The 13837-nt window shown below is 42.6% G+C and overlaps 1 protein-coding gene across 2 annotated transcripts in view; it reads left to right on the top strand.

Annotated features, from left to right (window-relative positions):
• The window catches only part of C2CD2 (C2 calcium dependent domain containing 2), a 205891-nt gene that overhangs the window by 163657 nt on the left and 28397 nt on the right, over positions 1-13837 (top strand). For both annotated transcript variants that reach the window (XM_073617265.1, XM_073617266.1), the window contains exons 12-14: positions 969-1082; positions 1180-1307; positions 5287-5593. In XM_073617265.1, the coding sequence (XP_073473366.1) occupies positions 969-1082; positions 1180-1307; positions 5287-5593 (549 nt within the window). The remainder of the gene's footprint in view (positions 1-968; positions 1083-1179; positions 1308-5286; positions 5594-13837) is intronic.

The raw sequence follows: 13837 nt of genomic DNA, 5'->3' as shown, positions 1-13837 counted from the left end.
GGCGTAGTGCCTACTTTTGCAGCCAGTGAAAACTCCTGACTTTCTTGCTTTTTTGGGGGACTCAAAGCCCACCCTCCGTTCTTTGTAGAATGGGAAATTTCTATAACATGTACCTGTCTTTTATTGTGGTCTGTGACTCCATTGGGGATATTTCCCCTTTCTTCCCATCCCAGTGACCACTGGACCAGACTTTAAGGGAGCAGGAAGTAACAGACAGCAACAGAAACCCAAACGCAAGAACAAACAGGGCACTGGATTCAAATTTTACTGAATTTGTCATTGGGCACACTGGCAGCACTCCACAAAACCACCCACAGGAAAAAAAAAAGGAAAAGGACCCAGAGTTGAATCCACACACAGAATTATGCATTGAGAGGCGTGCGTTCCACGAACCGGAAATTGCGTCACCTGAACTGGCATACCGGAAGCTCCACCCCGGAGCCTTTCGTCACACTGGACATCAGGAGACCTGGAATTGAATCCACTCACAGGTTATGCATTGAGAGGCGTGCGTTCCAAGAACCGGAAATTGCGTCACCTGAAGTGGCGTACCGGAAAGCTCCGCCTCGGCGCGTTTCATCACACTGACGTCATCAGGAAGCAGAGGAGCTTCCGGCACGTCACTTCCGTTTTTTGCAATTTCCGGTTCTTGGAACGCAAACCTCTCAATGCATAACCTGTGTGTGGATTCAATGCTGGGTCTCCTGACGATGTCAGTGTGACGAAATTTGCAGGGGGTGGAGCTTCCGGTATGTAGCTTTCCGGTTATGCAATATCCGGCTCTTGGAACGCACGCTGGTTTCAGGACATGGCAGAGCGGCTGTATTAGTAGGAGATAGGTGGATGTCCAGTGTTCATCTATTAAGTTTTTTTTTTCTGTAAAGGTGAAAACTTTAACTTATTTGTGTTCAATTGATGGATGAATAAGTGAGCTATTTACAAGGCCTTTGTTTCTTTGTGTCCATCAGATTCAGCAGCCAGCACTCCACCTAAAATCAAAGTGATTGAACGAGATTTCTCTGTGCAGGCGATCCCGTCTCACAGCGGCGTGGTCAGCAAAGCCCTGTCCTCTTCAGACACAGGTACGGTGTCCAGGCTTCCATGTTTGTTTAGGTCATGTGACCAACGAGCGCTTTGTTAGCGTGATACAATAGTTTTTGTTTTTTTTCTCGGACGTAGAGCTTTTGATGCTGAACGGCTCCGATCCGGTCGCAGAAGCCGCCATAAGACAGCTCCGAGAATCATCAAAACAGTCTCTGAAATCTCCCCGCAAGAAGAGTACGATAATTATATCAGGAATTTCCAAGGTAAGTGTGTTTTTTTTTTTTTTTTTTTTCCCCCAAGGACGTGTTTACCGTGTATATGGGGCGGATGTTTGCTGATCAAATGCAAAGTTTTGTCTTTGAGGATCCATTCACATTTTGGTGATTTGGAATCAAGGGCGGAATCGCCGGAATCCTGACCTCGATTCCAAATCGCGTGGCAAATGTTGCAAAATGTGTCACGTGCATTTTGAGTGCCATTGATTCTAAACACAATCGCGGCAAAATGCGACTTTAAAAAAAATCACATGAAGCTTGTCACCCAAAAGCGAGCAGGGGCTTCTTTTTGGGGCGTCAAATAAGCATAGGGCAGCCCATTGAAGTGAATAGTCTGCCCTATATGCGACACGTGGAATTGTGTGACAATTGCCTTTTCACAAAATTGCACACGTGTTCCCGCGAGACGAAGTGTGCATGGGACTCTGAGGGTTTTCTAATATACAAGAAAAAGAACCGCTGTTCCAGGTGTATAAAGATAAGGCTGATTGGAGTATCTTGCAGAGTGCTAGCCCCGGTCCGCCTCCGTGGGAAACTTGGAAAGAAGAAAGAAATGGCTGCACATCTAGAACTTCCGATTGCCTTTTATTTTCACAAAGATGACACCAAACTGTTCACGTAGACGCGTTTCACACATACATCTTGTGCTTAATCATCACCTAATCAGTAATGATTAAGCACAAGATGTATGTGTGAAACTCGTCTACGTGACCACTGTTTGGTGTCTTTGGTGTTATCTTTGTGAAACAAAATAAACGGCAATCGGAAGTTATGGATGTGCAGCCATTTCTTTCTTTCTTTTCAGGGTTTTCTATTGTTTGCATTAAGCTCAGGATTAGGGATGAGCTCCAGCGTGTTCGCAAACGCCACGTGTCCGCCAGGGCTGACACTCTGTAGGGTTAATCACAGGCAGTGAGACATTTACCCGCACCCGTGGCTGCACGGATCAGGAAATGTCTCACTGCCTGTGATTAGCGCTGTGGAGTGTCAGCTTCCTGGCGGACACGTGGCGTTTGCGAACACGCCTGAGCTCATCCTTACTCAGGATATAGAAATGGTTAACCCCCTTCCCACCCAGCCCTGGCATCCCCTTTAATTGGTCCTTTGTGCACATGGGGTGGAGAGGCGGTCTGGGGGTGGAGTGGGATAGGAGGGACTTCCTGGTCACGTGACCATTGTGATTGGCTGTCACAGTGGTCACATTATTGGGAGCCTGCCCTGTCAGCTCCTGATGATGACTAGAGACCCAGAGCTGTTTATGACAGCTCAGTCACTGTGTTGGGGGCAGGCAGCGAGCGCATTCTCAGCACAGAAACCTTGGCCTTCCATAGACTCATATGTGCTGCTTGTGACGTGTCCCAGAAGGCTGCGGGCAAAGAAGGGGGGTAAATTCCGCTCGGACCACCTAGGCAATTCGTCAAAACCAGGTACCTGCTCCCCCCAAAAAATAAAATGTGTCCAAGGACTGATTTGTAAAATCCTAACCTCTTAGATTAACATTGACGCGGTGCGGGATTCGCAGCGGTTTGCTGTGCGTTGCTCACACCACATCACAATCGCACTCCATTCATGCCAACTGCTGCAGGTGTCAATGTTATGTTAATGACACCCCAAAAACTGTTTGCAAAACGCAGTGCGATTGGCTGAATCGGATCGCATAGGTGTAAACACCCATGTAGTCAGATTTCCAGTGCGCCCAAAAAATGTAATAGAAAGGTGCAATGCACCTTTTTTCGTGCAGGTGCTGTGTGATTTGAGTCATATAAAATGAATTGGCTCAAGTTGCACTGCAAAGAATCGCATGTCATTTAAACTGGAATGCGATGCGATTCCTGTCCAAATCACATGCGGTTCCCCGCACCGCATCAGTGTGACCCTAGGCTTAATTAAGAAAAGTAAAATAAGAAAAAAGAAATTGAAAGCACCCCCATACTTCCATGCACGTGCGCAGAAGCGAACGCATACGTAAGGTGCACACGCATATGTTAATGGTGTTCGCAGCACCACGCATGTGAGGTATCACCGCGAACTTTAGAGCAAAAAATCTAGCAATAGACCTCCTCTGTAACTCGGGTAAACGGGTAACCTGTAAAGGCGTTTAAAATGTCGCCTATGGAGATTTTTAAATACCGCCGTTTTTTTGCCATTTCGTGAGTGTGCGCAATTTTAAAGTATGACATGTTGGGTATCTTTTTACTCGGTGTATCATCATCTTTCATAGTATACAATATATATTATGTTTTTGTTTTTCTTTTAATTCGGTAAAATTGTTTTTTTCCCAAAAAATTGCGTTTAAAAAACCGCTGCGCAAATACTGCGTGACTTAAAAAAATTGCAACAATCGCCATTTTATTCCCTAGGATCTCTGTAAAAAAAAAAAGTATTATGTTTGGGGGTTATAAGTAATTTTCTAGCAAAACATACTGATTTAGGGCCAGTTCACACCATAGAAACAGTCTGGGTGCGTTCTAGATGCTTTTCTGCATGCACATTTTTGATGCAGTCCAGTGCATTTTTCCCCCCTCTTTTTTCCTTAACCTTAAATAAAGACGTGTGTTCCAGTGCGTTTTTAAAGCGTTTTACCGCATTCCAATACAGTCCAGTGCAGGAAAAATGCAGCATGTTCTACTTTTTTTTTTTTTTTTGATGTGCACATCACATGCGGTGTATGGCTGAAATCGCATCCATATCAAAACAGCGCACCTGAATCTCCGCACACCTGAATCAGATCGCATGGGAGTCGCATCTGTTTCGGGTTGTCGTTAAGATAACATTGACACCTGCAGCAGATCGCATGGACGCTGTGCAGTTGCAATGTGGTTCAGGAAACGCACAGGATTCACTGTGTTTCCCGCATCGCATAAGTGTGAACCAGGGCTTAAACTTATAAACCAAAACTTGGCTCCAGGCCTGCCCGAAAAAGCCTGGTCTTCATGGGATTAACCCCTTCTTGCAAACCTCCATCATTGTACGTCGGTACTTTGACACTAAATACCGGGGTTATCGCAGCAGCTAGCTGCTATAACCCCAGTATTCAGCAACAGTTCTTTTTGGCATAAAAGTGGTCTCTGCGGCGGATTCGCCGTGAGATCACTTTTATCAGGGGCAGGAGAGAAACCCCCGCCGTGCTCCGGATGTCTCTGCCGCTTACTGGAGCCCTCGGTAGGGGCGGAGACGATCGCATCGCAGGGTTAAAAAGACCTCAGATCTCATATTTACACTTAAGCTTCTTTCACACTGGGGTGGCGGGTGCATCGGCGGTATTTTTAGTGGCGCTTTACTGTCAATTTTGCAACGTTATTCGGCTGCTAGCGGGGCGCTTTTACCCCCCCCCTGCCTATGGAGATTTTTTTAAGGGTCAAGTTTTATAGAGATTTTTACGTTTGTCGCTATTCCACGAGCGGGCGCAATTTTTAAACATGACATGTTGGGTATGAATTTATTCGGCGTAACATTATCTTTCACAGTATTAAAAAAAAAAAAAATTGGGCTAACCTTACTGTTGTCGTAGTTTTTTTAAGTAAAAAAAGTGTATTCTTTCCACAAAAAAAAAAAATGCGCTTGTAAGACCGCTGTGCAAATATGGTGTGACATAAAGTATTGCAACACCCGCCATTTTATTCTCTAGGGTGTTTGGTTAAAAAAAAATATAGATGTATAACGTTTGGGGGTTCTAAGTAATTTGTAGCAAAAAAAAAAACAACTGATTTTAACTTGTAAACAACAAGTGTCAAAAAGAGGCTCGGTCCTTAAGTGGTAAAGGATCCTTGGCACAGGTGGGAAGGGGTTAAAGAGACTATGGGCTCTCTTACAGGAGGGCTGAAAACTTGCTCTAGCATTGTGAAAGGCATAGAAAAATCGCCAGTCGTGATTATTTATTTTATTCGGCCTGGCTTCTGGGGTCTGTCCAGCTATCTTCCTGCATGGTAACTTCTAATAAAACCCCGGTGCTGTGCTCCATCCACAGAGCGCGCTCACTCAGGATGAAGAAGCGACGCTCATGTTCGACTACGCAGCGACCATGGACAGCGTGACCAGGAGCGACTCGCAGTTCACCAGCGCCGACCTCACGTCCAGGTCAACGATGGATAGAAGTCTACTGGCTACGGCGACTCTGCCGATTGGTGCCACCAGGGACATGCTGGAGGATGCCTGGGATGACGGGAGCCAGCAGGGGGACTGGACCGGGAACGGCATGGAGAGCCCGGACTGTGAAGAAGTATCTGTTAGTAACTTGAGCGTGTCGGAAACGGCGAGCATACGGAAGCCGAAAGGTCAGTGCTCATTGCTGCTCTTAGCTGCAGTTTTATTTATAATGTTGTGAATGGAATGTACTGTGTGGTGTTAATGTGATCCTTCTCTCCCCGGCTTATTATTAGCCTCTAATTATTGTCCGACAAATGAGCCGCTCGCTTGTAGCTGGAGGCTGCGGCACGTAACGAGGCGCTTCATGTCTTCTGTAGTCTAAAGTCGCTCAAGTTTCACCGAGATTTAAAGGGAAACGGTCGTGTGTGTTCATCAAGTATGGATCTTTTTATTAAATCTGACCTGCCCTAAAATAAATAATAAGGTAGCAAGGGTGCTGTGTTGGCCTTCAAACTGATCCCCGTCCCTTATTAAAGCCCTTTGGATCTTTAGGCCAGGCTTTACATAAGACTGGTACTTCAGCCCAAGTTCAGATGAATCCCCCACTCTTCCCAGAGCTGAGCCATGCCGCCTGTCATTCAGCTGTCAAATGCTAGAACTGCAGTGGGCAGTATACCCTAGGCTCTGGCATGTGACAGTTCAATGACAATAGGTGGGGCTTAGTTTTGGGGTGGAGCTTAGTCTTGACTTTAGAAGAGGACAAGGCCCTGTGTACAGCCTGTGAGTCTATTATACAGGTACCTGCAGACCCCACCTTTCAGTACTGTTCGCTTTTACCTCAGGTTGGCTTTTATTTAATTTTGTGAAGTGTTATTTTTAATGTCACATTTGCGTTTATTTTTTTTTTGTTTGTTTTTTTTTTTTTTTGCGTGTGGTTTCTGGTTCTATGTATTATTATAAAACCCTTTTCTTTGCAGCTCCCCCTGCAGCCCCCTTTATACTTGCCTGATCTTGATCCATTGATGTGCATGAGAGCAGCAGCTCTCTGCTCTCTCCCTCCTCATTGGCTGAGACACAGCATGAGGAGCCATTGGCTCCTGTTGCTGTTAATCACAGCCAGTGAGGGGGGACTGGGAGGCAGGGCCAAGCCGCACTGTGTGTCTATGGCTCGGGAGCGTCTACAAACTATGGTATATATATACTGGGGAAAAAAATGTCCTTTCTTTCTTTTTTCTTTCTTTCTGTCTTTCTGTCTTTCTTTCTGTCTTTCTTTCTTTCTGTCTTTCTTTCTGTCTTTCTTTCTTTCTGTCTTTCTTTCTTTCTGTCTTTCTTTTTGTTTCTTTTTATCTTTTTCTTTCTTTCTCTTTATCTTGTTCTTTCTTTCTTTCTTTCTTTCTTTCTTTCTTTCTTTCTTTCTTTCTTTCTTTCTTTCTTTCTTTCTTTCTTTCTTTCTCTCTTTCTCTCTTTCTCTCTTTCTTTCTTTTTTCTTTTTCTTTCTTATTTCTTTTTCTTTCTTTCTTTCTTTCTTTCTTTCTTTCTTTCTTTCTTTCTTTCTTTTTATCTTTTCTTTTCCTTTTCTTTTCCTTTCCTTTCCTTTTCCTTTCCTTTTCCTTTCCTTTTCCTTTCCTTTCCTTTCCTTTCCTTTCCTTTCCTTTCCTTTCCTTTCCTTTCCTTTCCTTTCCTTTCCTTTCTTTCCTTCCTTCCTTCCTTCTCCAAGCAAGTCACCAAGAGAAAGTGCATGCACATTCATTACTTACAAATAGGGCCTATGCTAGTAGGATATTTTGTATTAATGTGAAATGAAAAAAAATATATAGCATTTGGCCACTAGATGGCATAAGAATTTCTTATGATACTTAGGGCCATCTAGTGGCCAAATGCAACATTTTCCAGTTTAAATCCTTAAACTTTTGACCAGCACAGAAAATAACCTTGTAGCGTTTGTTTTCTTGCCCTATTTGGACAGAATGAATGTACATGCATTTTCACTAGGTGACTTGATATGCAATTTTTTTTTTTTTTTTATAAATACACCTGCTGTGTTAAGTGATTATTGTGGATCTAAAAACACTGGCAGAGTAAAAGAGCAGTAAACAACTGTGTGTTGAGCATGGTTTGGCAGGATGTTCACATACATGACACAAGCAATTATCTGATTAATTAGAAGGAAAAAGTATAGTGGTTAATTTTGGCAGCCTTTGGGATCGCTGAATGTGATTTTCTAATTACCAGCCTGTTAGGAGTTTCTCTAATGTATAGCGATGGGCTATTTCAGATGCTACAAATGAATGAATTGCCATTAGGACAACCCGCCTCTTACAGAATACGGCTCAGCAAGACTATTACTTTTATATACTTATAAGAGAGAGAGAGCGTATGTGTGTGTGTATATGTATGTATATATATATATATGTATGTATGTATGTATGTATGTGTGTGTGTGTATATATATATATATATATATATATATATATATATATATATATATATTATGTATATATATATATATATTATGTATGTGTGTGTGTATGTGTGTGTGTATATATATATTATGTATGTGTGTGTATGTGTGTGTGTGTATATATATATATATATTATGTATGTGTGTGTGTCTACACACCCCTGTTAAAATGTCAGATGTCACCCCTGATAAATCATTTCAGATTGTTTTCCACCCTTAATGTGACCTATAAACTGTACAACTCAATTGAACAACACACTGAAATCTTTAGGTAGAGGGAAGTAAAAATAAAAAAAATAAAATAATATGGTTGCATAAGTGTGCACACCCTTAAACTAATACTTTGTTGAAGCACCTTTTGATTTTATTACAGCACTCAGTCTTTGGGTATGAGTCTATCAGCATGGCACATCTTGACTTGGCAATATTTGCCCACTCTTCTTTGCAAAAACACTCCAAATCTGTCAGATTGCGAGGGCAGCTTCTGTGCACAGCCCTCCTCAGATCACCCCACAGATTTTAAATCGGATTCAGGCCTGGGCTCTGGGCTCCAAATCTTTAATCTTCTTCTGGTGAAGCCATTCCTTGGTGGATTTGGATGTATGCTTTGGGTCATTGTCATGATGAAAGATAAAGTTCCTCTTCGTGTTTAGCTTTCTAGCAGAAGCCTGAAGGTTTTGTGCCAATATGGACTGGTATTTGGAACTGTTCATAATTCCCTCTACCTTGACGAAAGCCTCTGTTCCAGCTGAAGAAAAACAACCCCAAAGCATGATGCTGCCACCACCATGCTTCACGGTGGGTAGGGTGTTCTTTTGGTGATGTTCAGTGTTGTTTTTGCACCAAACATGTCTTTTGGAATTATGGCCAAAAAGTTCAACCTTGGTTTCATCAGACCATAGCACATTTTCTCACATGCTTTCGGGAGACTTCAGATGTGTTTTTGCACAATTTAGCCGGGCTTGGATGTTTTTCTTTGTGAGAAAAGGCTTCCGTCTTGCCACTCTACCCCATAGCACAGACATATGAAGAATACGGGAGATTGTTGTCACATGTACCACACAGCCAGTACTTGCCAGATATTCCTGCAGCTCCTCTAATGTTGCTGTAGGCCTCTTGGCAGCCTCCCTAACCAGTTTTCTTCTTCGTCTTTTCATCAATTTTGGAGGGAAGTCCAGTTCTTGGTAATGTCACCGTTGTGCCATATTTTCTCCACTTGATGATGACTGTCTTCACTGTGTTTCATGGTACATCTAATGCCTTGGAAATTCTTTTGTAACCTTCTCCTGACTAATACCTTTTTAACAATGAGATGCCTCTGATGCTTTGGAAGCTCTCCGCAGACCATGGCTTTTGCTGTATGATGCGACTAAGAAAATGTCAGGAAAGACCTACTAGAACAGCTGAACTTTATTTGGGGTTAATCAGAGGCACTTTAACCACTTGACGTCCGCGCTATAGCACAAATGATGGCCACAGCGCGGACCTGAATTTCCAGGAGGCCGTCATATGACGGCCTATCCTTTGCACGCTCCCCGCACACGCCCTGCGCTGACAGCATGAGGAGAAAAAAATGCCAATCACCAGCTTATGTGCAAGGGACATCGGTCCTGTAGAGGAAAAGGCAATTCTGCCTCATCTGTGCCCACCAGTACCCCCTGCCAGTGCCACTTGCCATTGCCACCTGCCAGTGCCCACCAGTGCCATCTATCAATGCCCATGAGTGCCGCCTATCAATGCCCACCAGTGGTGCCAATCTGTGCCACCTAGCAGTGCTGCCTATCAGTGTAACTAACCAATCAGTGCCCATTATTGCCACCCTTCAGTGCCGCCTCATCAGCGTACATCATGAAGGAGAAAAGTTACTGGTTTGCAAAATTTTATAACAAAATATAAAAAAAATAAACATTTTTTTTTAAATTTGGTCTTTTTAAATTTTTTTCTAACAAAAAATAAAAACCACAGAGGTGATTAAATACCACCAAAAGAAGGCTTTATTTGTGGGGCAAAAAAAAAGGATAAAAATTTCATTTGGGTACAGTGTTGTATGACCGCGCAATTGTTATTCAAAGCGCATCAGCGCTGAAAGCTGAAAATTGGTCTGGACAGGAGGGGGGTTTAAGTGCCCAGTAAGCAAGTGGTTAAATGATGGCAGGTGTGTACTGACTCCTATTTAATATGAGTTTGAATGTGATTGCTTAATTCTAAACACAGCTACATCCCCAGTTATAACAGGGTGTGCACACTTATGCAACCACATTATTTTATTTTTTTATTTTTACTTCAACCCCCTAAAAGATTTCAGTTTGAGTTTCAATTGAGTTGTACAGTTTATAGGTCACATTAAAGGTGGACAAAGTTCTGAAATGATTTCTTTGTCTCATTTTTTAACATCACAGAAACCTGACATTTTACCAGGGGTGTGTAGACTTTTATATATATATATATATATATATATATATATATATATATATATATATATATATATATATATATATATATATATATATATATATATTGTGTGTGTATATATATATATTTTTTGTGTGTGTGTATGTATATATGTATGTATGTGTATATATATATATGTGTATATATATATATATATATATATGATCGGACTTCACGGGACACAGAGCAGCTCTAGTAATTTCTATCTGGGTTATCTGCCACCCATAGGTGAATGGACACTGGCACACCCAAAAGACAGGAAGTCCCCCCTCTATATAACCCCTCCCATACAGGAAGTACCTCAGTTTTTTTTCGCCAGTGTCTGCAAGGTGGTGGTCACCGATGTAATACTTGTGCTCTTGGGGCATACTTGGAGGTCTGGACGGTTCTATTAAGAATCGTGGACTTCAATTGGATCCATTAGAAAAAGCTGTCAGCCAAAATGGATGGTACCCGAGCCTCATTGGAAGGAGAGAAGATTCCTCGAGGTTTGCCTGTAATGCAGACTTACGGCGCTGGACTCTGCGTAATGGAACCCTGTGCAGTGTTTGTTCTGACCAAGGTGCTTTCCTGCAGGGTGCTATACAGGTCCAGGGGAGTGGACCCCAGATTAAGGAGGGACCCAGTCTCTGAAGGTCTTTTATGACAAAGCTCACCGTGATGGTTGAAGATTGGACTCCTGTTATGTTCAGAGTCCTGCAGCAGAATGATAAGTCTGCATTTGTATGCAGAGTTCTGACTGTCTTCCTGTGGCCACTGGGAGCAGTGTGCTGTTTAATCATGCGGGCTGCTGTTTCTCCTCCAACCACTAGAGGGCTCAGGCTCGCTCAGTATGGCCTATTTTTATATAGGCAGGAAGGACGGCCATGCCATGTGGCAACAGGTTCAGTAGGCCTCTGGAGACATAGCAGCAGCCCATGGATACTAACAAAGTGTGAGTACTTACTATGGGAGAACTGTGTCACAGACAAGTCATGATTATATGCTGCATATTTACTGCTTATCCGGGGTGGGCCTGTACAACTGTAAGTCGATACACCCCTGGATGGTTGGCAGTTCACTTTAAAGTGTTGTTGACTGCTCTGTAGGCAGGAGCAGCGTAGTATACATGCTTGCAAACTTGTTGCTTAAATGCATGTTTAAATATACACGTTTGGGAAAACATGAGCATGGGTGCATTTTAATGAGTTGTATCGCCACTATAGTGCATATGTGCTTGGCTAAATCCTGCATGGCTAGTATAGGACCAACTGCAGTTAAGCGGTTGCTGGAACGCACGGTTGCTGAAATGCACGGTTGCTGAAGATACATGTTTTTACATCTTCACATAAATATACATGGTTATGCATGATTGCATAAAGATACATGGTTGCTTAAAGGTGCTTGTTTGGACATGTTTGTATAAATATACATGGTTATTCATTATCGCATAAAGATACGTGATCGCATAAAGATGCATGTTTATACATGTTTGCTTGAATATACATGGTTATACAGGATCACATAAAAATTCATGATCACATAAAGATACATGGTCGCATACCATAAAGATACATGGTCGCATAAAGATGCATGTTTATACATTTTTGTATAGATATACATGGTTTTACATGGTCGCATAAAGATACATGATTGCATAAAGATACTTGATCACAAACAGATACTTGATCACATACAGATACTTGATCACATACAGATGTTTATACATGTTTGCTTAAATATACATGGTAATACTTGATTGCATAAGGATACTTGATCGCATAAAGATACATGGTTGCGTAAAGATGCATGTTTATACTACATGTTTTCTTAAATATACATGGTTATACATGATCGCATAAAAATACATGGTTGCATAAGATGCATGTTTACACATGTCTGCATAGATACGTGTTGTGTAATGTTACATAAACACGTTTCATAAACGCATGCTTGCTTATTGCGAAAATGCTTGTTTCCATGGGCACATGTTGCATGAATGCGTGTGTGCAGCGCACGCTTTCATATTTTGCCTAAATGCATAGTTGCATAAGTACATGCTTCCATAAACGCATGCTTCTATAGATGCATAATGCTGGTATTTTTCCATTTCTGCTGCATACGTATGTTTATTTTTAAGATGTATACATATGTGCTTGTTTTCCTGGGACTGCATACATATGTGCTTATTTGCATAGGACTACATGCATATGGGCTTGTTTGCCTGGGGGTACATGCGTGTGTGCTTATTGACCTTGTACTGCATACATAAATGCATGAATGGCAAGAATACTTGTATACCTGCATGTTTGCATACCTAGGTACTTGCATACCTAAGGGTTTGCAAAGAGGTAAAACAACATTGTTTTAGGCCTGCATCCTTGGACTGTATATTAGGTTGCTGCATTATTTACCTGTTATACCAGTTAAATGGTTCCAGAAAAGAGAGGCAGTTGTGGAAAGGGGAGGGAACAGCTCTCAGGTTCAGGGATCTGGTGGTGTCCACATCTCCCGATGGACAGTGGTGTCGGATGCATCTGAGACACTATGGTGTTTGGCATTGCAGTGTTTCCTGTCACATTCATTATTTGTTAGACTGCGGCTGCATCACCTTGATCATGCCTGATCTCGGTTGATCGAAGCCTAAGCAGGATCAAGCCTGGTTAGTATATAGACGAGAGACTGCCCGGGATACCAGATGCTGTAAGCTTTTCCCACCTGGGTGAGGGAGGCATCTGAGGCTGCTGTGTTTTGAGAGTATCTCAGGCCAGAAAATCTTAGGGCAGTCTCTGAGGTGGTTTGTTCCATCTTTAGCCGGCAGAAACCTGGTAGGTTAAGTGCACCTGTTGGAACTGTCTGGGTCTGTCACAGAGTCGTCAGTCTTTTGCCTTGCATTTGCTCTTAGAACAGTTATAGGCTCATTATTGTGAGACAATTAAATGGTAGCAGTTCCAAAGCCAAATTAGGGACATGAGGTCTATCTTAAGATCTCAAGCTGCTGAACATCCTTCTGTTTCAAATAGGCTAGACTGTTCAGTGATGACCTCTCTGCAAGAGGTAGATTTTGGGGTTCATAATCATCTGTAAACGCACATCTTCATGTGGCGGTGTGTTTCCAGGCTCATCAAAGATTTCTGTAATTGCAGTGGAAAGCCGTTTTTTTGTGTGAATCTTCCCTTTGGGTTGGCCCCAGCTGCGGAGGGTTCAAAAAGCGTCTAGCCCCAGTGCTTGGCTTGCTGAAGGCACCTCAATACTCTTTACCTCAATATTCTTTGCTCAGGGAGCAGTCAATTCCAGGGGTTCCTTCAATATATTTCTACAGGAGGAAGCTGTGTTTAGGTCAAAGCACGTTCTCTACATACAGCCCTACTCCAAGTCTTGGTAGAGGTTCCTTCTCTGTCTGGAACTTGAAGATTCAGGCATTGCATTGCCGGAAGGCTCTGTTTCTGGGGTGTTGCAGAGCAAAAATTGGTGCTTGACATTCTTCCTTTTCAGGATTTTGGAAAATAATCACTGATGCCAGTCTCTCTAAGTTGACTTG

The sequence above is a fragment of the Aquarana catesbeiana genome, linkage group LG02 (genome assembly GCF_042186555.1).
Source record: "Aquarana catesbeiana isolate 2022-GZ linkage group LG02, ASM4218655v1, whole genome shotgun sequence".
In the NCBI taxonomy this organism is placed as follows: domain Eukaryota; kingdom Metazoa; phylum Chordata; class Amphibia; order Anura; family Ranidae; genus Aquarana; species Aquarana catesbeiana.
Note: the sequence above shows the minus strand (reverse complement) of the source record. Positions and strands in the feature narration are given on the sequence as shown.